The 24,545-nt window shown below is 41.7% G+C and overlaps 4 protein-coding genes across 6 annotated transcripts; 2 read left to right on the top strand and 2 right to left on the bottom strand.

Moving 5' to 3' along the window:
• Nucleotides 1-257: 257 nt before the first annotated feature.
• Nucleotides 258-3,044, top strand: MRPL40 (mitochondrial ribosomal protein L40). Its single transcript, XM_042034937.1, has 4 exons — nucleotides 258-352; nucleotides 960-1,043; nucleotides 2,073-2,228; nucleotides 2,595-3,044. The coding sequence occupies exons 1-4, from the start codon at nucleotides 309-311 to the stop codon at nucleotides 2,902-2,904; spliced, it is 594 nt and encodes a 197-aa protein (XP_041890871.1). The 5' UTR covers nucleotides 258-308; the 3' UTR covers nucleotides 2,905-3,044.
• A 160-nt stretch (nucleotides 3,045-3,204) lies between these two features.
• Nucleotides 3,205-5,013, bottom strand: CUNH22orf39 (chromosome unknown C22orf39 homolog). Of its 3 annotated transcripts, none has more exons than XM_042034938.1 (4): nucleotides 4,781-4,879; nucleotides 4,522-4,689; nucleotides 3,819-3,910; nucleotides 3,205-3,555 (listed from the first exon to the last, which is right to left on the bottom strand). In XM_042034938.1, exons 1-4 carry the CDS (start codon nucleotides 4,805-4,807, stop codon nucleotides 3,513-3,515), a joined length of 330 nt encoding a protein of 109 aa, XP_041890872.1. In that variant the 5' UTR covers nucleotides 4,808-4,879; the 3' UTR covers nucleotides 3,205-3,512. The 3 variants fall into 3 exon arrangements, with proteins under 3 accessions (XP_041890872.1, XP_041890873.1, XP_041890874.1); XM_042034940.1 differs by lacking the exon at nucleotides 3,205-3,555 and adding an exon at nucleotides 4,081-4,276 and having other exon boundaries at nucleotides 3,735-3,910; nucleotides 4,781-5,013; XM_042034939.1 differs by having other exon boundaries at nucleotides 3,205-3,910.
• UFD1 (ubiquitin recognition factor in ER associated degradation 1) lies at nucleotides 5,013-11,222 on the bottom strand. The gene is made up of 12 exons (XM_042034936.1): nucleotides 11,135-11,222; nucleotides 10,863-10,995; nucleotides 10,116-10,148; nucleotides 9,579-9,700; nucleotides 9,126-9,256; nucleotides 8,640-8,712; nucleotides 8,067-8,135; nucleotides 7,475-7,540; nucleotides 7,140-7,187; nucleotides 6,691-6,779; nucleotides 6,229-6,310; nucleotides 5,013-5,827 (listed from the first exon to the last, which is right to left on the bottom strand). The coding sequence occupies exons 1-12, from the start codon at nucleotides 11,135-11,137 to the stop codon at nucleotides 5,753-5,755; spliced, it is 924 nt and encodes a 307-aa protein (XP_041890870.1). The 5' UTR covers nucleotides 11,138-11,222; the 3' UTR covers nucleotides 5,013-5,752.
• A 432-nt stretch (nucleotides 11,223-11,654) lies between these two features.
• On the top strand, nucleotides 11,655-24,005 carry CDC45 (cell division cycle 45). The gene is made up of 19 exons (XM_042034935.1): nucleotides 11,655-11,789; nucleotides 13,028-13,087; nucleotides 13,386-13,478; nucleotides 13,927-14,064; nucleotides 14,639-14,782; nucleotides 15,701-15,756; nucleotides 16,353-16,401; nucleotides 17,009-17,070; nucleotides 17,438-17,488; nucleotides 18,265-18,384; nucleotides 18,780-18,911; nucleotides 19,286-19,384; nucleotides 19,631-19,792; nucleotides 19,983-20,121; nucleotides 20,499-20,582; nucleotides 21,051-21,169; nucleotides 21,570-21,646; nucleotides 22,256-22,322; nucleotides 22,975-24,005. Exons 1-18 carry the CDS (start codon nucleotides 11,739-11,741, stop codon nucleotides 22,318-22,320), a joined length of 1,701 nt encoding a protein of 566 aa, XP_041890869.1. The 5' UTR covers nucleotides 11,655-11,738; the 3' UTR covers nucleotides 22,321-22,322; nucleotides 22,975-24,005.
• Nucleotides 24,006-24,545: the final 540 nt, after the last annotated feature.

Genomic DNA, 24,545 nt, shown 5'->3' on the forward strand with positions numbered 1-24,545 from the left:
ATGTCCCGGTGCCGCCGCCGCCCCGCCGCATCCCCCGCCCGGCGCCGCCGGCGATCCGGCACCGCCGGAACTCGGCGCCTGGCAACCGCCTAACCGGCCCGGCGGGAAACAGCGCCCCCGACCCCGCCGTTCCCCCGCCAGGCACCGCCCCCCACTACAGCCCGGGCGGACGCCCCCTGCCGGGCGGAGCGGGACGGGGCCGGCGGGGCGGGAGCTCCGCGTAGGGCGCCCGGCGGAACGTTTGTGCGCCGGAACGGGGGACGCGGGGCCGGAGCGCGGCCGGCAGGGGCGCGGCGCAGAGTGGGGCCATGTGGGCGGCGGCGGCGCGGGGGCTCCGCGGGACCGGGCTCAGGTAGGGCTGGGGCCGCGCTCCGGGACCGGGCCTGCGGCCGCCCTGCCCCAGGAGCGCGGGGAGAGAGCCCGGGAAGCGCCCTTTAGCCGCGGTGCCTGCCCAGCCCGCGCACGCCCATTCCTGGAGCTGGTCCCCCGCCCGGGCTCCCGCGGCGGGCTGGGCCTGCGCTGGGCTCCCGCACCTGGACAAGTCGGTGTCCTGACACCCGGGCCGGTTCGATCTCCCGTGGCACCCACGGAGATATGAGCGTGGGCGTCGCTCTCCTAATCTGAACGACGGTGGTTTGACCTCTCCCATACCAGCTCCTCAAAGGGGTCTTTGTCAGAGCTTAAAAATAGAACCGCTATAACCTATCCAAACACTGTATCTGTTTCACCCCTCGGTACCCTGTGGGCTCACACCGACCAGTCCATATTTGGGAGCAGTTACCTTGCTCAAGCTCTTGAGGGCATCTCTGGGCAAACGCTGTATCCTGCCGTGAATGAAGTGGCTGAAGATGGTTCAAAACTCATCACTGTAATATATGAATAACAAATAGCTCTTGTGCAGAATCAGTGACACCAGAGTCACTGTCTCCTTATGCTTTATGTTCCTGTTCCTCCTGCAGCTCCTGGCTGCCCCAGAGGGTCCCGCTCCGAGGGAGTCACTGGCAGAGCTCATTGCTGGAGTTCAGGACATCCCTCCCTGTCAGGTGAGTGCAGCTTTTTTGGAGTTACATAGAAGTGTTCTCATCCACTGGGAGAGCACAAATTTTCCCAAGTCCAAATTTAACCTTTAAGTATACCTTTTTAAGTCGCTATATGCTAAAGCAGTTAGGAACTGTTGACCTCTTGTGGAGAGTTCAGAGGTGATACAATTATCACTTTGTGTTTGTGGGTAGCACAACCACGGAAGGCAGCTGGAAATGTTGGGATTTATGCAGTGCTTCAGAATTCCCTGCTGGACAACACCAATGAAAGCCCAGCTGAACCAGAAATGCTTTGCTGTGAAGGCAGAGGCAGCCCACGTGTATTTCTGTGCCACATTTCAGTGTCTGTGTTTTTGTTTTGATGCAGCTGGATTTAAAATACCCAGGTAGCTCTTAAGTACTATTGGAGAGGGACTGTTTCACACCACAAAGGTTGTTTGTTCAGTCTGCAAGGCAGGAATGAGGGTCAGTTCGTGTTTGTGGAGTGTGCAATGATACCTTGGATCTGCATGGAGAAGTAACATCTACAGCCCAACTGGGCTCCAAATGCAGAAATTTTAGAAGCATGTGTAAAACCACTTGCATTCTTTAATGTGAAATAACAGGAATATTTGTTCAAGGCCAGGTTGGATGGGGCTTAGAGCAACCTGGTCTAGGGAAAGGTTTCCCTGCCCATGGCAGGGGGTTAGAACCACATGAGGTTTAAGGTCCTTTCCAACACAAGCCACTGTATGATAAACCTCCTCTGCTACACTCTGAGCCAGTGAAAACAATTCCAATCCAATTTTTGTGGAACTTCTTCAGGTCATTCTGACGTTCAGCACAGAATTGCTTTTCCCAGGCAGTTACAGTTCTCTCTGCAGAAAATCTCAGCAGACATGTCACTGACTCCTGGAAATTACACTACCTGAATAAAGCTAATGGCTGGAACGTGTGTCAGGGACCAAATTAAGCATGGGAAAGGAAAGTGAAAGTTGTTGGTGTTGAATTAAAGGACAAAATATCTTCTTTCATTTACCATTTCCCTTGTAGAGCACAACCAAAGAAGAAGAAGAAAGTGGATGTGAAGAAAGAGCAAGCACAAAAGGAGCGTATGAAGAAAAGGATTAAAAAGTTGGAAAAAGCTGCCCCAGAACTGATTCCAATTGAGGATTTTATAACACCACTTAAGTACTCAGAGAGCAACAGGTCAGTAGGTCTTTCACCATGCACCTGCACTCACAGTGAATTTCTTTCTCTGCACAACTGGAACATAGTGCCGACCTTAGCACAAAACCGTACCCACTTCCATGAGGACAAAAATGTGGAAAGGAAATATTATTTGTTCTTGCTAAAAGTAATGAAAAAACAGTAATGTGCAGTTCCTGTTAGATTGACTGGAAGACCTCACAGACTGACTAAATTATTAGTGAATTCAATGTATTCTCTGGGTTTGGTGGGGATTTTTTTTTTGCTTGGTGGTGGGATTTTTGGTTTCAGCATTTTGTTTTTCTTAGTTTGGTCTTTGGAGTCAGGCTATTCCTCTATTACCCATGTTATCCTTCTCTTCGTCAGGGTGAGAAGTCTTCCCGCTCTTTCTCCTGAAGAGTCTGAAAGAAGAGTTTTACTTTTGAAGAAGTGGTGTTTGTTTAAACAGAAACAAGATGAGGCAGAAAAGAAAGCAATTAAGGCCCTTGTAGAATCTCAGCAAGAGGCACTGAAGGAACTGCGCCTGGAATCTGAGGAGCTGTACCAGGCAGCAATCCGAAGGGATGAGGGGCTTTTCCCCTTCGAGAGGGACGGACCCAGTTACACCCCTCCCCTTCCTGGCTATGATCCCCCCGAAGGAAAGTGCCTTGACATTACCAAGGTGTACACACAGTGATGGAGGAGGTCCTGCTTCAGCTGCCAGGAGGTGCTCAGCCGACTGAAGGAAGAAAGATTGGAATAAGAATAAACATTTTTCCTGCAGGTTACAACACTGCAGAATGTGACTGTAAAAAAAATAAATGAAGTATCTCTGTGTTTGGGGTTTTGTAATGACTATGCAGGTAACAACACGCCTAGCAAAGCTACATGACCTTACACAGTGGCAAAGCCAATTTTTTTTATCTTCTTATATTGCCATGTAACTGTTGTAACTAAGTTTCCATGGGTTTGCCCTAAAACAAACCAGATCTCTCTCTACATTCATTTAAACCTTTATTTTTCAGTAGTGTTGAATATTGCCACAACACACACCACCACTCAAGCAGTTCCACAAAAGGGCAGTTTCAGGGTGTGCAGCACCTTCTCCCCAGGTGAGAAGCTCTTGAACCACCACAATCCTGATTCTGGGAAATGTCTTTTAAATGCCAGTGTTTGGGATTGTCCTGAGCTGGCAGGGGAGAGTCCCAGCTTGGTTTTTTTTCCCCATCTGGCATGCCTGGGGTCAGTACCTCGTTCCAAAAGCCTCAGTGCTAGCTGGTAGGGCAAGACGTCCTCAGAGCTAGATCATGTGTGCATTAATTTGGAAGTTGCCTGCTGAGATGAAATCCTGAAGTGTAAGATAGCAGTAAAAGACCACAATCAAATTAAGCACCTCATATCTCCCTTTAAATATACTCCATGTTTAAATAAAATTTCATTATTTTTGAGTGAATGCTAAAGTATTGCAGGGCAGAGCTACAGTTGTATAACTTCAAGATGATGTGGAAGGAAAAAAAAAAGCCAGCATAATTCTGAATTGTGTATTATGTTACTGGCCAACACAGGTAACAGTCTTGTTAATTTGATTTGTCATGGTCAAGTGGTAGATACCAGTCAGGTGGTGGGCTCTTCCTGAGTTTCCACACTGGAGCATATTTCTGTTTTTCCATAACTCGAGCTCTTTCACTCTTGCACAAAGCTTCCTGAAATACAGGAAAAAAATATTACCATAGTAGTGTTGGATGTTCCAGTCATACAGAGCTGATTTCTTGCTGTGAATAGTTGAGATAAAAGGAGAAATAGAAATTTATCATGCTTAAGCAGAAGTGCTAAATGCTATCTATCTAAGCCAGGATACAAGTTTTTAACTTACTCATATTTATATTTTGCCCCTGGCTCCTACGTTATGAAGGAAACTACCACTCCTGCGGAACCGTCTCTGCCAGCAGCTGTCCTGGCTGGCTGGAGGGAGGAGTTCCGCTGTAGCCTGTGCCGCAGGGCTCGTGTGCTCCAGTGTCCGCGGGGCTGTAGCCAGCGGCATTTCTGGACACCCCAGGAATGACTTTTGCCTGTAACGTGGCGGCTTTTCTTATTAGGAAGGAAATGTCACAGTAACAGAAATCAAGAGCTTTTACAGCTGAAAACTGAAAATATTCCCTGGATCCTTTACTACGTTTTAAGACAACCCTACCCACCTCCGCTCCGAGCCGGCGCCTGCTTTGCCATACCCTCCCCAACCCCCGCGGCCGCGGGGTTTCTGTCCCAGCAGCCTCGGCCGACAGAGCCCCGGACAGACCAGGAGCGGGGCCGGTACCTGCGCGGCGGCGGCGCGGTCCCTCTCCCAGGCGCGGCAGGCCTCGTAGTCCTCCCGCCAGCGGCCGCAATCCGGCAGCTCCCCGTGCGCGTAGTAGTGGTGGAAGGCGTGGCGCAGCCCACGGCAATGCTTCCACTCCCCCCAGTAGTCCTCGCACGACCGCGGCGGCTGCGGACGGACATGGCCGGGCTGAGCTGAGCCGCGCCGCCTGCCCGCTCCCGCTCCCAGCCCCGCCGCCCCCGGCCCCGCGCCCGCTCACCCGCCAGGAGCCGCCCGCGCCCGCCATGCTGCGCCGCCGCCAATGGCCGCCGCGCTTACGGCTGCACGCGCGGGCGCGCCCAATGGCGAGGGGCGGCACAAACCGGCCCCGGGCCCGCCAGCCAATGGCGGCGCGGCGGCCGGCACGTGACAAGCGCCGCCGGCTGAGGCGCTGGGACGCGCGGCAGTCCCCGCCCTTCGGTCTTTCCAAAATCACCACACAGGGACGCGGCTGGGTACGAGGAACCTTTACTCGGACTCTCAGGAGAGCGCAGGGGCCGCACCCCGGTACGCTCCCCGGCAGACCAGAGGGCGCACAGGATACACCCGCACCGCTCCAAAGCGGCACCGGGCAGTGCAGCTGGGCCTCTCCTCTCCCTACACGTACCGTGAGATTGCTACACTACGTTATAGTATCTCAACTATTAAAAGGCATGTTATTAATTATAAATATAAAAAGCAGTTACAGGGGGTTTGCTTAGAATGATTAATAACCCAACACCCGAAGCTAAGCTCAAAGAGACTCCCTGCACAAAAGTCCTAAACACCAAAGTCACCCTTCATTTGCACCACACCAAAAAAGCTGACCTGAAATTGTGGCAAAATATATACAGAGGGAGGAAAATATCAAGCACAGAGCAACATGAGACCATCATCACCCGGGAGATGAGGGGAGGATGTAGTCTAAGAACCGGACCCTTAGTAAGGTAGAGCTTGTTAGTTTTGCTTCTCAGATTTATCAGAGATCTATGTTCCCATCTTTACAACACATACAAAAAGCTTCTTCCAAATTCCCAGAACTTAATTTTCAACTGAAAATCAAGACAGCCTGAAATCTCCAGCTCTAAACATGAAACCAAAACCAAAACACCTATTAAGTGTTGCAAAACAATCTCTCAACTGCAATAACTGAGACCCAAGATGCTGCAACTGTTATTTTATTTTCCCCCTAACTAGCTGAAGGTACCACAACTTAGGGCTTTCTTCCTTTTTTGCGCAGGGACTGGCCTTCTCCTGAAAAGGCAATAAACCGGCTTCCAGATTCATCCTGGAAAAACAAAAGAGGGAAAAAAGGTTGTTACCTCTTTGCTCACTGCTTGTGTGTGATGAAAGCTGAATGATTGTTAGCAAGAATACTCCATCAGAGCAGCCACTGACTGTAGATATTTCACATCCTTAATCTAGACAAAAACTACTTTCTTCCTGAAAGTAAAACAGCATTTTGGTGACCTTTCAGCCAACTGAAAGAAGTGTGCACTGGCTTATTAAACTGACATCAGGCCAATCTATTTGCATCAGTAACAAGGACATCAGAGGTTGCTTCCTGTAATTCAAACCATTCTAAACTACTACCACTTTTTAACAGAAGTATGCTGTAAAAAAATCAAGAGAAAAGAGAGGGGGGCCATAAACTTGGACCAAAACTGGGGAGGATTCAACTTTATTTACCTCTTCCACTTTCTTAACCAGTGGACGTGAATTCCTAATGAATGTGATTCTACCGATCTTGAAGTCGTAGTTGGGAATTCCTCTGGAAAACAAGCATAAAAATATTATGAATTAAGTTTTATACTTACCATTGAATTGAACACAGAGAGACCTATTCTCTGTTTGTCAGTGTAGTGCCAACACTGACTGCACATTTTCTTTTCTAAATAATTCCAGAGTTAAACCACTGAATTATTTTCTGAAGGTAGGCACAGATTGGATAAGTAAATAATCAAATACTGGAGTTTTTGTGGAAGCTTGGCCAAAGGCATGTTTCCATGAGCCTGTAGATAAAACTATTTCTTTTCTAAAGGCAAGCTCATGATGAAATTAGTTTGTCTATATTGCAGGAGCAGGGATAAAAACTGAAACTGCTCACACACTGATCCTTCACTTGCTGACAACTGAATGAAACAGATATACCTTCGGATGTCTCCTGGTTTAATTGGTGAGGGACTGGGCTCCACACCTTTCTTCTTGCCATCCAATCTGTTTCCAGATCCAGAGAATGCCTGTGGATACATAATGAGTTTTAATTTAACTCCTGGCATTTGAAAGCACCCTGCACAAGGACATTATATTCTGTAAAACCTTACAGCAATTTTTATTTAGTTATTTATTTCAGCATGCTTCTTTTTGGTACACATAAGCTGATGAATCGTGGGTGTAGGGGTCTGTTTCAGTCTCCCATCTGCCCTTTGCAGAGTAAGTCATGCTGTTCCTGGCTGTGATCACATAAAACATTCACAGGCACTTGCCAGTTAAATAACAAGCACCTCTAAGAACAGGTACTAATATTTTGTAGTTGCTCAGAACAACTTTCCTTCACCGTTTTTACAGCATTCACAAACCAGCAGAAATAGGGGACTTACACGAAATCCTATGTCACTCACGTATCCACTGTGGTCTGCTTCCACATCCTGTGAGGGGAAAAAGCAAGTTTATTATGTTCATGTTCTGACATGTACATGACATGAAAACAGTTACAAGTATTTCTGACCAAACAAAACTTCAGAACAATCCCTTTCAAAAAACAACAGCTGGTAAACAACAATCTCCTAAGTAACACATGCAAAAGCTTCTGGTAAGTAAAGTTTAACCTTAAGAACTTGTTTAAAGAAAAAACATGTTGGCACTCACTGCTCCCCTCCACAAGCAATGCTGACTTCTAGGGAATACATTTTGGAAGAAGAGAAGCTTAACCTACTGTGGGCTCTTCATGTTGTGCACTTCTTTCTGGTTCTTTGTATCCCAAAGGAGCATCAAAATCCACCTATTTACACAAAAAGCATGAAAAAAAAAATTAATATTTTTCTTTAAATCGTAAGCTTTATACTACTATTCCTCAAAACTCCATGAACTATTATCACTACATTTGATCTAAAAAGAACTGAGGTTTGCTTGTTAAACGTTTTACTCAGAACTAAAAAAAGACCAAGCCTCCTAGGAACGAGCCTTAGCATGTCATTGAAACAGAGCAGTAAAACAGCATCACAGTATCACTGGGGTATGAGTCAAGACACGGCTATTAAATAAAACTCAGATAAAACATACTGAAGCCAAACATTAAATTCTAGGCACTGCAGTCACCTGATGGTACACCAGGTGCTAATCAAGATCACAGATGGGGTTACAATGGCACATGAGTACTCTCAAATGAGTCATCTTCCCTACCCCATGGACTGCACCTTTCTTGCAGCATCAGAGCGGCTGGGTGTGCAGAGCTATCCCTGCACAAGTGCCCTCTCCTCTTGGGAAGGCACAGTTAGGGCAGACTTTCCACATCAGCTTTAACTTACGTTCATATCACACTCTATGATGGACACAGCCTTATCTGGTTTGGTCTCCATTACCCGAAGCTCATAGATCTGAAACAGTAACAGATATTTTAAGATTGCATTGTGTATAAGAAAAGCATATCTAAACCTTTCCCTTCAGAGAGCTTGAAGAAAACTGCAGTAAGTGCTCTTTAGGTTGAGGACTGTACACTTCAGGGTCTCTACAGAACTTAAAAGCAAAAGTTTTTAACTTAGAAGTCAGAGAATCTATTACTGTACCTTGCTGCATTCCTACTGTACTTCAATCTACATTTTTGAAAACAAATTCTGAATTTAGGATGAATTCTTTCCCTTAACTTGTAAAACCTTCAACAGCACATTTATTTTCTTTAAAGTTTCTAAAGTTTCTAAAAGTTTAAACAGCAGCTCAGAAAAAGACTTAGCTGACTCCTTTTTCCCTCCAATAGAAAACCAACTGTGAAATCTGCCATGTGGCATTACTTGTCCAAAGCACGGCACAGCTCTGGGTTGATTGTTTTAGTACCAACATCCAACAACTGAACTCAGTCTCTAACCCTCAACCCTATACTGTACCTTTTCATTGTAGTTGATGGCAATAACGTCCCCAGTAGTTAGACAGGCAAAGTTTCTCAATGCATTTTCCAGTCTTTGGAGTATGTTAAGATAAAATATTTGTTTTCAGAGAAACATCAAAGCTTTAAAGTTACCATACTGTAGATCTCTAATCCCTGGTTTCTCAAACATGGTTTAAAAGCCATCAGTACTGCAGATAGGATTTTAGTAAATATTAGGGTGTACAAGTTTTTCAAAGGGACACTCAAAACTCATTTGATTTTAAGCCAACACTCCTCCTTCTTCACTCCAGACCACACTTTGTACCAACAACTGATCACATCTCTGTACATCAGCTCTCCATCCCTTCTATTTTCGGAAGGAGCAGCAGTGGCCACCTACTACTGGAAGCGTATGAGTCACACCTGAAAAACTAGCTCTGTTTGATCATTCCAATTTGGAAGAGAAATTTCTTCCCCTTACTCCATAATTGAATAGGAAGGATACACAGCTTTGGGATTGGTGATGTCAAGAAAATCTGGACTCTGTGGCTGAAATTTTGAGTAAGTAGCAACTTGCAGATTAACACTCTCTACTTGCACCAGGCCTCCTTCTTCCAGCAGCAAATTCTGCATCATCTGCAAGAATGGAAACAAACAAACAAAGCCCTTTCAATATGTCTGATGTTTTCAAATCTCTCTCCTGTGTATCTCAGTTCTCATGTATATTCAACTTCAGGAAGAACAGTCAGGTGCATGTTAAAAAGCAGTCTGCTTTGCTCAGTTAAACTTCTGTGGAGGGAAGCCTGAGCCAGAACTGAAGGCTGTTGTTGAACATGCTGTTGAACATGATCAGCAGAGACAGGCACTGTCAGGAAACGTTCCACCTCTCTAATATTAAACTTGGCAACTCGCTAATCCTACTTTTCAGGTTCTGACAGTCCAGCATGAGGCAACTCACCCAGTGTGGAAGGTAACATATGCCCTCATCAGCCACAAACTCGAGCACTCCACAGTGTGTCATTCGGTCTGAGTTTTTGTTGGTCAGCTTGAACAGCATGGGGTAAGTAATATTAAGGCGGCCTGGTGAGAAAGGAGAAAAAAATTTTCTTTGTTAAAAGCCACTAGCACATTTCTGAAGCTTTCAGAGATCAAACATCACCAAGAGAATGAGCCAGACTATAGGAGAGGATTCCACTCACACCATTATTCCAACTGCTCAAAACTACAGAGAAAGCAGATACACAAATACGGTGTTGGCATCACACTCAGAACTCTAAATGCTCAGGCAACCCAAGACTTCAGATGTCTGTACTTGAAGACAGACAAGTCCCATTAATTCTGACAGAAAAAATACCTTCAAAATACATTTTTTAAAACTAATTAGTCTCACAGTCTCTATTTAAGACTTGAATAGATAACTAAAATACTGTGGTATTTGCCTACACATTTGCTTCTATTTCTAAGGTTGTTATTCCAGAATAAAGTATTCACTTACTGAGTTGATCCAAAGCTGATGGTGGCATAATTACTGCAGAAATGAATAAGAATGTAAAATTAGGAAAAGCACGTCTGTATGAGAGTACATAACATAAAATTTTATCCTTCCTTTCTCTAAAATCTCCTTTAAAAAAAGGGCAGATTCTAAAATCTGCAAATTCATTTTTAGGCAGAGACTTCAGTAGAATCAGTCATGACAAATACCCCTGCTATGTGGAGATTTCAGAATTATAATCGGGGAAAAATAAAAGAGAAGACAAGGTTTTACAATACCATTACTAAAGAAAAATTTTCCCAAAGCTGATTTTACTTGTTTGGGCTCACAGGTGCTCTTCAATCCATACCAACTCAAAACAACATAGTATTAGTCTGACAACCTGAAAATGAAGCTGGCCAATCTATTACTTTATACAGATTAAGTGAGGTACAACACGGTGGGGGCAGAAAGTAATAAACTTCCATGGCTTACACTAGATCGAAGATTGTAACAAGAAACTTTATAAAAGAAGACTGTCTCCTTCTAATGCCCATAAACCCCGATTCACTTGGTAAACATTTTTAATTACCGAGTAATGCAACGGAAGATGACCCCTCCTCCTTCCTCAAAGCCCCACCCAGGGTGCTCAGCACTCTGTCAACCATGTTTTCAGTGTTTCTGCTGTCTTGGCCAAAAGCTGCATTACTTGACACTATTCATAAACACTCTTCCAACAAGTTTATTAGTCAAAATAAAACATGCACATACTCTTCCCGCCTTTCTCCACATCTGACCTGTCATTAGGTCCGGCAAGCATAGATACCGAGAAGCAGCGGTACTGGGTTGAGAAGCGGTTCTGGAACACCCGAGGGATGGGGTGGTCAAACATATTAAAAGAGAACTAGAGAGGGAAAAACAACACACAGAGAAGAACGCATTAACCAGTATCTACAGCACACAAAGTGTCACAGCACCCACTGAGAGCTCCTGAAGTGTCGCCGCCGTGACGCGGCACCTCCCCGGCCGCCCCCCAGCCTCACCATGGCGGCGGCAGCGGCGGTGGGCGCTCCCTCGGGGCAGCCGGGCCGGGCCGGGCCGGGCCAGGGCCGCTCCTTCGCCTCACGGGCTCTGCCGGGCCCCACCCACGGCCCCGCCCCTCCCAGAGTGCCGCTCGGCGCCGGCCTCTCGCGCGGCCATTGCGGGTGAGGGCGGAACGCGAGCCCTCGAGCCCTCCGAGGCGACCATCTCCGGGAGCCCCTTCTACCCGCTTGGCTCCTCTTCGGTCACCGGGTGTTGGCGCGGCCCTGCTGCCTCTTCGCCGGGCTCGCGTTATTGGCAAAGTAAACACTTCGCCCGTAGCAAAGATGGCGGACAGGGCGACAAGACCCAGGAGGCTGCTTCCGGCCGGGGCCCTCCTGGGATTGGCCAGCAGCGCGCATCGTCACCGCCTTCTCCCCAGCCCGTTGGCGAAATCCCGGAAGGGGGTTGGGCGGCTCGCGCAGGGGCGCTGAGGTGGACGCGTTCCTATTGGCCAGCGTTCTGTGAGGTGCGGACCAATGGGACGCGGCGCTGCTTTGGCGCCCAGTTTGAGCGGGGGCGGCCCGTGGCTGCTGCCCGTTCCCGCCGCGCGCGCCCGTTCCCGCCATGTTCGTCTCCGACTGCCGCCGGGATTTCTACGACCTGATCGTCACCCAGGTGCGGGCAGCGGGCCGTGACCGGGGAAGGGAGTGGCACCCCAAGCGCCCCGGTGGCGGGCGGAGCGGCCTCCTCTCAGGGCTCTCTCCCCTCAGGGCTGCCGCGGTTCTCGCCGCCTCACGGCGCAGGGTTGGTGCGGGGCGTCCCCGGCTCTGCCGGCGGTGGCTGAGGCCCTCCGGTGCTCTGGGGCGGTGGCGGCCTCGCTCCGGGGGCTGCGGGGCGGGGGTCGGCCGCGGGGAGCACCGGGCAGACGGCCGCGCTGAGGGCAGCGGGCCCGGCAGTCACCCGGGTCCTAAAAATCCCTTTCCTGGGTATTTTCCCCCTTCTCTACCCATGGGAACCTGAGACAAAGCAGCGTCAGCGCGGTGAGGGCTCGCCAGGGATTTCACTTACAGTTCACCTCCTTCCTCACAAGTGATTTTGTGTGTTCTGGATCTCATGCTTAACCATGACATCTCTGAACTACTTTTTAAAGTATCTTTTCAGCCCTTTCGGTGTTACTTGCCCAGACGCTAAATACTGTTTTCTGCCATCTTTAATGTTTTTCTTGCAGTCTTTCTTGTGGCACGTCTCTCTGCTGCTTTTATTTTTAACCCAGGCTTGCTTAACTCCGTTCACAGTGGATGTGTACACTGAGGCGGTGAAGCTTTTGTTGGACGGTCTTTTGTGATTTCTACCAGTGAAATGATATGGATTGTGCAAATGGAAGTATTTATCTTAATTTCTCCAGCTGTGAGGAAATCTCAAAACACCCTCCCTCCCAGAAAAAAACCAACACTCTCATGAAACGAAAAAAAAAACCCCATACCAGCCAACCTTAATTTAGGCAAAAGAATTTATTTCCTGCTTTGCCTTGCCCTTGATTTTGCTACAGATTTTCTGTTGCAGATCTGTGCTGCAAATGAATGCCATTCTAGACACAATGAAAATAATCGTAGGGCTTGACTAGTTGTGAAACTTAAAAACTATGTGAGGTTCAGAGGAGTCTGAGTAGTTACATCTCCCTAAAGCAGCTGACATCTTTTGGGTATGTGGAGTTGCTTATTTTTAATATTGACAGGTATCCAAACTGGTTAATTTTGGGTGCAGTGTCCATTCAGAAGCAATCCCGTTTTATGCTTATGATAATCTCTATCTGAATTTCTGCTGTCTCAGTGTTCTATACATTTCATGTACCAGCACACTCTGTTTGGCACCTATATAAATATATTAATGCTATTATTTTGTTGCTTTTGCAGCGTGTTCTTCTTCTTGTTGCTTCAGATGTTGATGCATTATGTGCCTGTAAAATACTCCAAGTAAGTCTTGGTTCATTATCATTGCAGGCTGAACGTAGGAGAAATACGTATGCCCTGGGATCCTATAAATGGGTTTGAACTGGGAAAAGGGGGGAGGTTTAATCTGCTTTTGTAATGTTCATTACCATGAGTTATAGCACTGAAATCTGGTGAGTCATACTCTCAGAGTTTGTGTAGATTTGTCATTTTGGATGTCTTTATTTGAAAGATTTTTATGGAATCGAATCATAGCGTGGTGTAGCGTTGCAGGAGAAGCTTTTTCCCCTCCCCTTTGCTAACATCTGTTGCTTCCTTGCAGGCTTTGTTTCAATGTGACCATGTGCAATACACACTCGTGCCAGTGTCTGGGTGGCAAGAACTTGAAACTGCCTTTCTCGAGCATAAAGATCAGGTGAAAAAATACTGGAAAATTTTTAAGCTGCAGCTCATCTTTTGTAAAGATAAATTTCTTCCCTTCCCCAATTTAAAATACCAGCACTTAAGCTCATGATTATTAGTGGTTACTTCAAAACTGTGGTTGCATTTCAACATACTAGTAATAAACTAGTGAAGTTTTTAACATGACCTTGACTGAATGTGCTGTAATGTTGATAGAGTCAAGTTAAGTTTGCACACATTTTGAGATACAAAGGTGGTGATACTGGATGTCCAACATCCCTGAATTGTATGTTTTGCCTCAAAAATTTTTTTCTGTCTCAGAGACATCAAATATCAGAAAGTAAATACAAGTTTTGGCAATGATGAGTGCTTTGGAGGTTTTGTAAACGTGTTTTCAGTTTTCCATGTTTCCTGGCAATTTAAGTAACACTCTGATTCTTTTTTTCTGCTTTTGTTTGCAGTTCAAATATTTTGTTCTTATTAATTGTGGTGCCAATGTTGACCTCCTGGAAATCTTGCAGCCTGAAGAGGATACTCTTTTTTTTGTATGTGACAGTCACAGACCAATCAATGTAGTGAATGTTTACAATGACACACAGGTAAAAGCTTTTCTTTCTTCTCCCCACAGTGTGGTGGTGAGCAGTGTAGTGCTTTTCTGTGTTTGCAAGACATTAGAGCATTAGCTTGTAGGTCAGAAAGCAGCATTAGTAAGTAAATATTTGCAGTAGTAATGTACATGATCAGAAAAAATCCTTTTTCCAGTAGTAAAATCTCTAATGTTAGCAATGTGGTAGTTGTCAGTAGTAAACACCTGTTAATCTTGTTGTTATAAATCAAATTGCCATAAATCAGAGGATAAACATCCTCCAGAATGTAACATGTATTATCCCTCAGCATCTAGCAACACACAGAATTTGAAGTATTAAGCACAAATTATTTGATTTTAACAAGCATTAAAATGATAATTATTTCAGTAATGCTGTAACAAAGGAATATGGATTTTTACTCTTATTGTCTATAAATCACTATGGTATTTGTACTAAAAACCAATATTTTTTAATGTCAGGAATCAATCACAGCCTAAATGAATTTTTAGTTTCTTTTACTAAGTAAGAGTCCATTTTGCTCACTATATAAGATACTTACTCTAAAATACAGTTTTCTTCTTGCTAGATTAAGCTGTTAGTCAAGCAAGATGATGATCTTGATGTTCCTGCTTATGATGACATCTTCAGAGATGAAGAGGATGAAGAAGAGGACTCAGAGAATGAAAGTGATGGCTCAGAACCCTTAGAGAAGCGCAGACGCTTTGAAGAGGTTTGTTTCACTGCTGTGTTGTGAAAGGAAGAAAAATAACTCTGCTATTACATAGATTTTACATCATAATAATATTTAATTTTAAAATTGTGTTCCATTAGATCACAAATCCAAGTGTACAATTTAAAAATAATCTACTACAACAGGTACAGTTTCACATAAAAAAAATTATTTATCTGAACTACACAGAAATATTTTCTCCAAATAAAAAAATGTTTTGAACTTGCTTATGCATAATTCTTTGTATAATCAGTGAACTGGAGAGATCTATCTCCTAATATGTGCTATGGGCTTGGCAGTCTAGCAATAGAACTTGTTTAGATATGAACTCCTAAAACAAAAGTGTGAAGGTACAAGCTCAAACAGTTTAGCAATGCATTTTGTCTGTGCTTGTAGCAGTAAATTAACAAAAGTATATTAAGTGTACACATGAAATTAAATTTGCCATGTTACTTGCAGCGTATTTTCTATTTATATTATAGAAGCAAGCAGAGGAATGAGACCAGCAACATTAAGGGGCAACTAAATACGAAGACATCCTTAGATTAATATATATTTCACGTTATCTTCCCATTAGCATTGTATGTTTTTTTACTACTAATGTAAAAAAGGCACTATCTTAGCAAAAGAAGATACCAAATTCAAAGGAAAATTACCAATACACAAAAACTTTTCTCAAATCTATTAAATATTTCACAAAGATCTTATGTGTGTTCCTTGGAAATATTGTTGGTAATACTTTTCTCATTAGATGTTGTAAATGGCAATATTCTTTTTTTCTTTTTTTTTTTTTTAAGAAAGCTTTAAAACAAAAATTTTAATTACATTTTTTAAATTAAGTTTTAATTGAGGTATTTAGATGCTAATCTGTTAGAATATTTTTTATAGCTTTTTAACATGCTGTAAATTAATTTACAGGAGGTAATAGAGAGGACAATGAGAAGGCGACAAAGGCGAGAATGGGAAGCACGCAGGTGTGTAAATAGGTGTTTCGTGTGTTGCTTCTATGTTCTTCTTTCATTCTTTGATTAAAATTGTGTTAAGTATACAAACACAAGATACTAAGCTGTGATTTGCAACATGCTTTAGTTGTAATTTTGTTTACAAAAGCTAGAGAAAGCGGAGAGAGATACTTAGTACATAAAAAAGTGTTTAAATGGAGGAAATTGTAAACAGTAATTTAAAATTTGAGTACCAATAGGTGGATTGGCTCACTTCAAATAGCTGTAATATTCTTACCTGTCTTGGGGTGAAATTTGTGCTTATGTTTTCTACTTTTACAATTCCACTGTAGTCAATAGGAATGAGCAGAAACAAATCAGATAAAATGGGAGTTGAGGAATAATGCTGTAAAAAATTTTTCCTTTTTGCTTTATGAGTACATTTCATTGTGGCTTCCACGTTGTTACTAAAGACTAATTGCTTTGCAGATAATTCCTAACCTGAGTTTAATATTTTTAATTGCTAAAATGGAATTTAAGTATTAATCACCATTTCTGGCTTATATTTTTCATAGGATCCAATGACCAGTTCAGCATTTAGTCAAATGTGGTTTTTTTCTCCATTTTAGACGAGAAATTCTTTTTGATTACGAGCAATATGAATACCATGGGACCTCAGTAAGTATAAACTCTGTTTGCTATAAAACTTCAAGGTGGGAATGTAAAGGTAATCGGACAATATCCAATGTTATAATTACAATTATATAATTACCTAACAATACTATTCAATATAATAATATTATTACATCTTGCTATTTTTGTATCTTATTGTTATATATATATAAGCTACATTATATATATACAAGTAGTTTAACTTAGTTTAATGTTTTATGGGTTTTTTTAGATCTTTAAAAGGGTATCTATCATTTACAAAATACTGTCTCAAAGACTTGAGCATGTAGGAAAGTTGTTTGTCTTTCAAAGTGTCAGGCTATCCTAAACATAGCACTTAGGACATCAAACTGTTCCTTCTGTCATTTGGCCTCTCTGATTATATTTTATTAAGTGTTTGCTTTATACATAATGCAGATTTACAGAGCTCTCTAGAATATTTTTCTTTCTACTTAGTATCTTAGGAAGCAGCTGGCAGATTGTCAGACTCCAGTGTGATTTCTAGAGCTTTAATAACACGTGCTAGTACTTGGCAGATTTAACTGTTCTATTTGTTTAGTGAACTGTGTCTTGTGCTCATTTATCCTGTCTTTTTTGCTTCTCCCTCTTGTAGTCTGCGATGGTGATGTTTGATCTGGCATGGATAATGTCTAAGGACTTGAATGACATGTTGTGGTAGGTTTCTGTCATCATTTTTGTAGCGTTTGGAAGCTTAAACCTGTCGCAAAGACAGGCAAGATTTCCCAAAATTATTTGGTTTCAGTATGAGATTCCAGTTTCTTTTGTACTTGTCTTCAACTAGAGGATGCATCTGTGTAAATTAATTAAAAGGAAAAAGGGAGAATGGTACTATGTGTGTATGTCTGCAAAAAAGGGAATAATAGTAGATGATTTTGTTATTAACTTCTATGTACTGTTAGTAAACAATGTTTCTGATTCATTCTGTTATATACTTAGAGGATTAAATATAATACACTCTATTGGAATATTTGTGAGTTTAACCTTTTTTTTCTATTTCTTTTTTCTTCCAAAAAAATTTTAGGTGGGCTATTGTTGGCCTAACAGATCAATGGGTCCAAGATAAAATCACTCAGTAAGAAAGTTGTTGGTTTTTTTTAAATTTATCTTTTTTATTATTCTTCTTCCTTATTTATTTGTCTATCTTTTAAAATTTTGGTTTTGGGAGTAACTAACAGCAATTAGTAGAGATCAGGAAGCGTAAGGGTATTATTATAACAGATGTAATTAACTAACAGTGATATTAAATATATTAATACCTGAATGTGATCTGTTGCCTTCCAAAAATAAGAATATATATGTCTTTAAAAATTACTTTCTATTATTTAGAATTTTTAAGCTAACTTTGTTTTTCACAAAATTATAAATCAATTGCCTCTGGTCTGGGAAGAAATGGTGTTTAATAGTAGTTTACCTAATCATGAACTTGATACAGCTTTATTAAAGGAAAAATTTGTATGTTCTGTATCCTCCAGCTGCCTTTACAGTTTTAATGAACAAGTTTCAGATATTTTTCCTCTTTTTTTGTTATTTCCTACTAGATACGATCAGAATTCTAGTGTTACATGTGTCGACTTTAATTCTGGTGTTCTATTGTTACTAATACATGGACTTTTTTGAAGAGATAAATGTAATAAGTAACTGATTTCATTGGTCAGTCTGTTGGTTTTTGTTGTAATTGCATGGGTGTATAGATGAATATTGAAAAAATATTATTTAACAAGTTGGGGGGTTTAAAAATGTATCTACAGTTTTCATGCTGCTGATTTTAGGAAGCAATTTTGTGTTCTTGTTATCAAGAACAAAAATTCCCAGACAGAAAGTGAAGTGACAAACTTGTTTTTGTTTAAGAATGAAATATGTGACTGACATTGGGGTCCTGCAGCGCCACGTGTCTCGCCACAACCACCGCAACGAGGATGAAGAGAATTCTCTGTCCATTGACTGCATGAGAATTGCATTTGAATATGAGTATCCTTAAAGAAGGTCTGGGGAAAATACACACTACCCCTCTCTGGTGAACCCCTCTGGAGTTTTTATCTAGGGGAAAAAAAATCCCAGCACCATCTCTGCTGAGAATGGAAATAAAATAAAGGGAAAACTGAATGTTTGTTGTGCATGAATCCCTCTTTCAGCAGCTTGTGGAGCTTCAGTTCAGCTTAACCTTTCAGAACTGGTTACTGTTCTGTACTGTACTGAGGTCAGTGTTGCTCCTCTTGTGTTACATCACCTGAGCTTCTCATTGCATCTTGTGCAGCACAGACATGCAATGTGTAAGGGCAGCTGAATACTTACCTACTTGTTGTGGAGTTTGTGGGGTCAGAGGATATTTGTGCTTGCAGTTATTTGCCATAACTCCTGTTCAGCCTGCGCCTGGCACTGTATCAGCACTGGTCTCTCTACGAAAGTCTCTGTAACACCTCATACACCTCTGCTAGCCTTAAGCTTTGGTCTGTACAAGGGCAGAAGAGGCTCCAGGAGTTTTTGGCAGACATGGGGTGAGTTATAAAAATCTGGATCTTTTTTTTTTTTTCAGTGACTTACAGGAAAATATAGCTTGCAAGTAGTCAAGCTGTTGGTTTTTAAATATGATTGTGGGGCCCTGAATAGGTGGCAGTGTCTCTGAGTTACACAGCTTGTGTGTTGGTTTACAAGGAACGCTTGCTGTATGCCTTTATGGATGGCAGATCAGTAAAGTAACCTCTGCTTCCTCACATCCACTTTTCAATGACTGAAAAAACAAATGCCTGCAAGTTTAGTCAGACTTAACCTTAGTAAATTATCTAATAATTTTAAAAGTCCTATGAGAAAAAGGCAAAATACCTGTTTCCTCTGGCATACCTGTCAATTAATTTTTTCCTTCTGTTCTTAGTTTGCCTTTGAAGCAAGTGAAACAGAAATTTAATTCCATGGACATATCTTTGAAAGAAAATCTTCGGGAGATGATTGAAGAATCTGCAAACAAATTTGGGTAAATTGTTTTAATACAAAGACTTTATCTCAAAGTACTTTTCAATTAAGTTCAAATATTTTTGTATGAAGAAGATCTAATATGTTCTTTTAAAAATATGGTTCTTAGATTGACAAAGTAACACTAGACTTGTTGCAAATGTTAGGATAAGGCTTTTCTTCATGTTCTTTAGATTAACATACTCAGGAGACAACTGGTCAATGTTGATAATGTTGATAAACTTTCCTGGTTTATTTCATTTTGCAGAATGAAAGATTTACGAGTTCAGACCTTCAGCATTCACTTTGGCTTTAAGAACAAATTCTCAGCAAGTGACATAGTTTATGCAACTACTTCTCTCATGGAGAATATAGAGAAAGAGGGGCCTGAAACAACTAATTTCATTAAGGCTTTGGACAGTCTCTCCAGGTACTCAAACATGCCTCTTAAGTATTTTGCAATTTTATTTAGGGAAATGTATTGGGATTATGGATCTAAAGTATTAATTGTTGCTTCACAAGCTATTGAAGAAAAAAACCAAAACATCTCCATGAATAGTGTTCATGTGAAAAACTTTATTTTAATAAGAAAGTGTCTATTTTTATTCTTTTTGTTGCAGGGGTAACCTGGACAAGCTGCACCAAGGACTGGACCTAGCCAAAAAGCAGTTACGTGCCATTCAGCAGACAGTGGCCAGCTGTATTTGCACCAACCTTGTCATTTCTCAGGGGCCCTTTCTCTACTGTGCCCTCATGGAGGTCAGAATTCTGTGTTTGGCTTCTCATTTGACTCTCCTTTTTGACTGTATCATCCTTGAATAGCAGTTTCCCTAACTGCTTGGCACAGTAAGAGCTACTTTGTAAGAAAGAACCTATTTCTCTGTACTGTGCTGTCCTCTGATGGGTCAATATCGACATTGCTCTGAACTTCCCTAAGGCAGAATCAGCCCTCACAAACAGGAGAGGGCTTCACTGCAAAGCTGGGTGAGCTCAAACTCCTATATTGTAATGGTTCTTATTAGTGTTCTTTGAGCCACACAAAGCTTCTGGACTTGTCAGTAGGTAATAAAATTAAGTTATTAATTAAGTATAAGAATCATCTTGGATTGTAATTGAAATAATTCTTCTTTTCCTAGGGCACACCAGATGTGAAACTGTTTTCCAAACCAGTGTCTCTGTGCCTGCTTAGTAAATACTTACTGAAATCGTTTGTTTGCTCTGTAAGTAAATCAAAAGCTTTTGACTCTCAACCTTCTGGCTGGTGTAGGACTTATTGTTCTGTCAGATACTTGCAGCTGATTATTAAAAGCATTATATGAAACTATTAATAATATTTTTCTGCTGATTGATTGGATGATTTTAGCATAGTTGTGAATGCTGCTCTAGGGAAGATACCTACTTGGGACACTTCATAGCACTGAGTTTTCATTACTAAGATAATTACAATCTAAACACTTGTGTAATTTTTTAAGTTTTGAGGGAGTACATCACTGAAATTTCTACTAGTCCTTAAAGTGACTTTTACTGTAAGGAAGAAGTGGATTAAGAGATCCTGTAAAGAAACCACCTTCTGTTGAACTGTGGAATAGCTGTATCCTTAGGTGGCTATGTAATACTATCTCACATGGAGAACTGATATTAAATTGCTTTCTGAGCCTTGTGTAACAAAGAGGCTTTCTGACTTCCAGACAAAAAACAAGCGTTGCAAGCTGCTGCCCCTGGTCATGGCTGCACCCATGGATGTTGAACAGGGAACTGTGATCATGGTGGGGATTCCTCCGGAGACAGAAAGCTCGGACAAAAAGAAGTAAGCATAACGTTTACAAGCAAATATATCTTTCCTGTACTTATTTAACACTGATTATGTTGACTTGAATTGTATCCTTCTCAAAAACACACCTTTTGCATACAGTGTGCATGAGATACTTCAAGAGAAGATACAGATCTTCAAGACCTTCCTTACAAGGCTTTTTCTTTTCCTTCCTTCTTAAAAAAGGGAACTAGTTCACTATATGGCCCATTACTTCACTTCTAAAAGCCTCCAATGTAAATAATCTTGCACGTGAATAAGTGAGGTGCGTGTTGAATACACCTGGAAAAATATCTGGGAGCCATTTCCACCTCTCAGCCAGGAAAAAGTTCCATGCTTCTACCTTGGCAAACATCCTTTCCTGTGACGCTTATTTGTATTTCTACTTCTGCCTCAGCTTTTTTGGAAGAGCCTTCGAGAAGGCTGCGGAGAGCACCAACTCCCGGACGCTGCACAACCACTTCGAGATGTCGAGTGAGTAGCGCTGCCCCGCTCCGGGGCCCGCAGGGGGCGGTGCTGGCGCGGCTCCTTTGTGCGGGTCTGTGCTGCAAGCGCAACCCACGGGAGGGCTCGGCCCGGGCTCAAAGCGCTGCCTCCGGCTGCAGAAACCAAAAACTTCTCTTTTCGAGGCAGTCTGCATTTTGCATGCAGCAACGGTTTTCACATTTGCACTTCACTTTACAGTCCGTGATGTTATGTGTGAAGGCTGTAAATTTAGCAGCCGAACCAAACATGGTACTGATGAGACGCTTAGGCAGTGAAATCAGCCCAACTTGCACATGCTTGAAAAAGAGACAGGCTTTTTTAACAATATATATTTATCTATGCATGTTGAACATACAAAGAAATACTCTTAGATTTAAGAAGTGCCTGCTATATTGTGTAGTGAGCACCTAGAAATTAGTTTGCTAAGATCTAAGCACAAAATAAACAATCTCTTCTGCATTTTGTCCAAATAGCTTCTCCTTTTTAAAGTCGAGTAAGAATATAAATTGGTATACTCAGGCTTATTGTTCTTCAAGTGTGACATCTGGTATATCTTTCAGTTATTTGCATCCTGTAATAAAATATTTCCTATTTTAGTAATTGAATTGAAAACAGAAGATCGGAGCAAATTTCTGGATGCACTCATTTCTCTCTTGTCCTAAAGGTAAGACACTGTAAGGATTAATCTAAAAATTATTACAAATCAAGTAGCCTGCTACTATCTGTAGAATATTTTTTTAAAATGTGGCAACCTTTAGTGAAAATATAAATTGAAGCTAGGAGTTTCTTACAAAGACAATTGTTTTCGTTTGGAGGAGGAGGAGGCAGACAATGTACAAATGAAATTTTTTCCTCCTTAAGAGATGTAAGTTTTGTCATCCATGAGCTTCTCTTTCATTGTTCTTAACTTTTTGTGGCTTTTTAACTTAGGGTGGAAAAGGACCATGTGTTTGTGTTGTGAGAGAAATGGCAATATTAGCCAATTGTAGCTGACACTCTGTTACTGACATTTAATTCTGATGGCTTGAGATCAGGATGGAATTTTGGCCACAGCAGTGCCACTGGCTTTGACATTAATGCAGAATTTGCAGTTTTCTTTCACAGTGTTAAGTTTGTAGTTTATGTTGCTGTGTAGTTTTTGCCTGGAGCAGAGATGAGGCTATAAGACTCGTAGTTGTGACAAGTAGCTTCACACTAGTTCAAAGCTGCTTGTTAGACAGCAGAGTCATGCATGGCTTACAGGATTTCTATGGCGGTTTGTTTCTTTCTTTACACTCTGACTACTGATTGTTTTGTCTTCTGCTCTTGTTATGCAGTGGTGCCTTTTGGCTCCTTGTGCTGGAAGCTGAGGATGAGACCCTCTGAAATTATTTTGGATGTTCCAAAGTTCATGGTGCTGCAGTTTTGGTGTGTCTTAGGTACTGGTACAGGCCTGGACCGGTGTTTTTATGCCTTTTGGTCAAAAGGATTTTGATCTCAGCACAGAGATACTGAACACATCATTTTCTAAACATCCCACCCTTGTAATGGCAAAAGCTGTCACCTGGTATTTGTATATTGGATTCCTATTTATCAGACCTGCTTTTATTAGTAGACTATACTCTTGTGATGTTCAGTTGTTGACCCATAACAAAAAATAGGTTTTGAAGTTCCATATTTATATTACCATTCAAATGTGCTTTTAAAATTGTCTTGAATGCTTTTTATTTTTTTGAACAAACTATTTGAAACTCTCCTTGAAGTTCTAGAATATTGAAACTGGTTTTTAGTACTGTCAGGTTGAAGTCTTGTAGTTTAATTGAAAGACTTGTTTTGTGAGAGGAGTTTTAAGATTTTAGGGTTTTTAAAATCCAAATACTGAGTAACTGCCAAATACCAAATGAAAAATCTGGGGAATGCCAGTGTTAATAAAGCTTTTTTAGTCATGCATTGTGATACTGCATTGTCACTTGTAGCTTGACTCTGGGAATAGTTTTCCTGGAAGGAGGCTGAAATACTATGATAATTCTGTGTAGACTGTAGCACTATAAATATTGACAGAGTAGCTTATCCTGTTCCATAACAGCTTTCATTTTACTTTGGCCATATGAAATGGGTTATTGGCCTTACCCTGCTGTGCATTGGTGAGTGTGTATATGTGTACATGTGGAATGCTTTTCTACTTGAAGTGTTTGCTTGAATTCACTGTGACTTCAATGTTTTCATGTATTATAATGAATAAGTAGTTTATGTATTATTACATCATTCTTTGTACATATTTTAATACAGATTAATTTAATATTAAATGTGATTTAAATGTAGCCAATAGAAACCTAATTAAACTATTTTTATTCAAACAAAACCTGGTTTGAGTTTTTAAAAAATGTTTTATATGTTGTCATCTTATCTGAATAAAATCCCTGGGCCAAGCTGGGATGGCCAAAAAATTGTGGTTCCTTGGATAAAGCAGTGCTTTATCAATTTTGGTTTTGCATGCTTACTAGGTAGTATTGGCAATAAATGATATTGCCCCTTACCAGCACACTTTGGGTTTTACACAGCATACAATAATTCTATCACTTTTCCGAAGTGCCTTACTGGGCTTTAGATCTCTGGAAATGGAAACACAGAAGCTTCTGCTGTCTTTTGAACAGGCCAATTAATATGTAAAAGGTAGGAGTCTGCCAATAGATAAAAAAATTTGCATGTCAGCATTTTACAATGTGTGCAATAGAATCCAATGCTCCTTATGTAGTTTATTTTAGGCTCTAGAATTTGTAGATTAATATGTTAATACTACCTGGAGAATAATTGTATGAGGAAATTATGGAGCAGTTTCATTCAGCAGCAGTAACTTGATGGTTTGAGTGGCCCACTGAAATTTGTGGAGGTTAGGTAAACCCCATGG

The sequence above is a fragment of the Corvus kubaryi genome, unplaced genomic scaffold (genome assembly GCF_017639235.1).
Source record: "Corvus kubaryi isolate FWS band 111438036 unplaced genomic scaffold, C.kubaryi_AGA036_p1.0 37382, whole genome shotgun sequence".
NCBI lineage: Eukaryota > Metazoa > Chordata > Aves > Passeriformes > Corvidae > Corvus > Corvus kubaryi.

Excerpts from the sequence above, each read along its gene's own strand:
- MRPL40 (XM_042034937.1), top strand. The coding sequence starts at position 309 with ATGTGGGCGGCGGCGGCGCGGGGGCTCCGCGGGACCGGGCTCAG. Across the intron at positions 353-959 it reads CTCCGCGGGACCGGGCTCAG|CTCCTGGCTGCCCCAGAGGG; the intron begins GTAGGGCTGGGG and ends TTCCTCCTGCAG. Across the intron at positions 2,229-2,594 it reads AAGTACTCAGAGAGCAACAG|GGTGAGAAGTCTTCCCGCTC; the intron begins GTCAGTAGGTCT and ends TCTCTTCGTCAG.
- CUNH22orf39 (XM_042034940.1), bottom strand. The coding sequence starts at position 4,807 with ATGGCGGGCGCGGGCGGCTCCTGGCGG. Across the intron at positions 4,690-4,780 it reads GCGCGGGCGGCTCCTGGCGG|CCGCCGCGGTCGTGCGAGGA; the intron begins GTGAGCGGGCGC and ends GTCCGTCCGCAG. Across the intron at positions 4,277-4,521 it reads ACCGCGCCGCCGCCGCGCAG|GCAAAAGTCATTCCTGGGGT; the intron begins GTACCGGCCCCG and ends GCCACGTTACAG.
- UFD1 (XM_042034936.1), bottom strand. Across the intron at positions 9,257-9,578 it reads TATGTTACCTTCCACACTGG|ATGATGCAGAATTTGCTGCT; the intron begins GTGAGTTGCCTC and ends CCATTCTTGCAG. Across the intron at positions 6,780-7,139 it reads TGAGTGACATAGGATTTCGT|GCATTCTCTGGATCTGGAAA; the intron begins GTAAGTCCCCTA and ends ATGTATCCACAG.
- CDC45 (XM_042034935.1), top strand. The coding sequence starts at position 11,739 with ATGTTCGTCTCCGACTGCCGCCGGGATTTCTACGACCTGATCGTCACC. Across the intron at positions 18,385-18,779 it reads AGAATTGCATTTGAATATGA|CCTGCGCCTGGCACTGTATC; the intron begins GTATCCTTAAAG and ends ACTCCTGTTCAG. Across the intron at positions 20,583-21,050 it reads TGAAATCGTTTGTTTGCTCT|ACAAAAAACAAGCGTTGCAA; the intron begins GTAAGTAAATCA and ends TCTGACTTCCAG.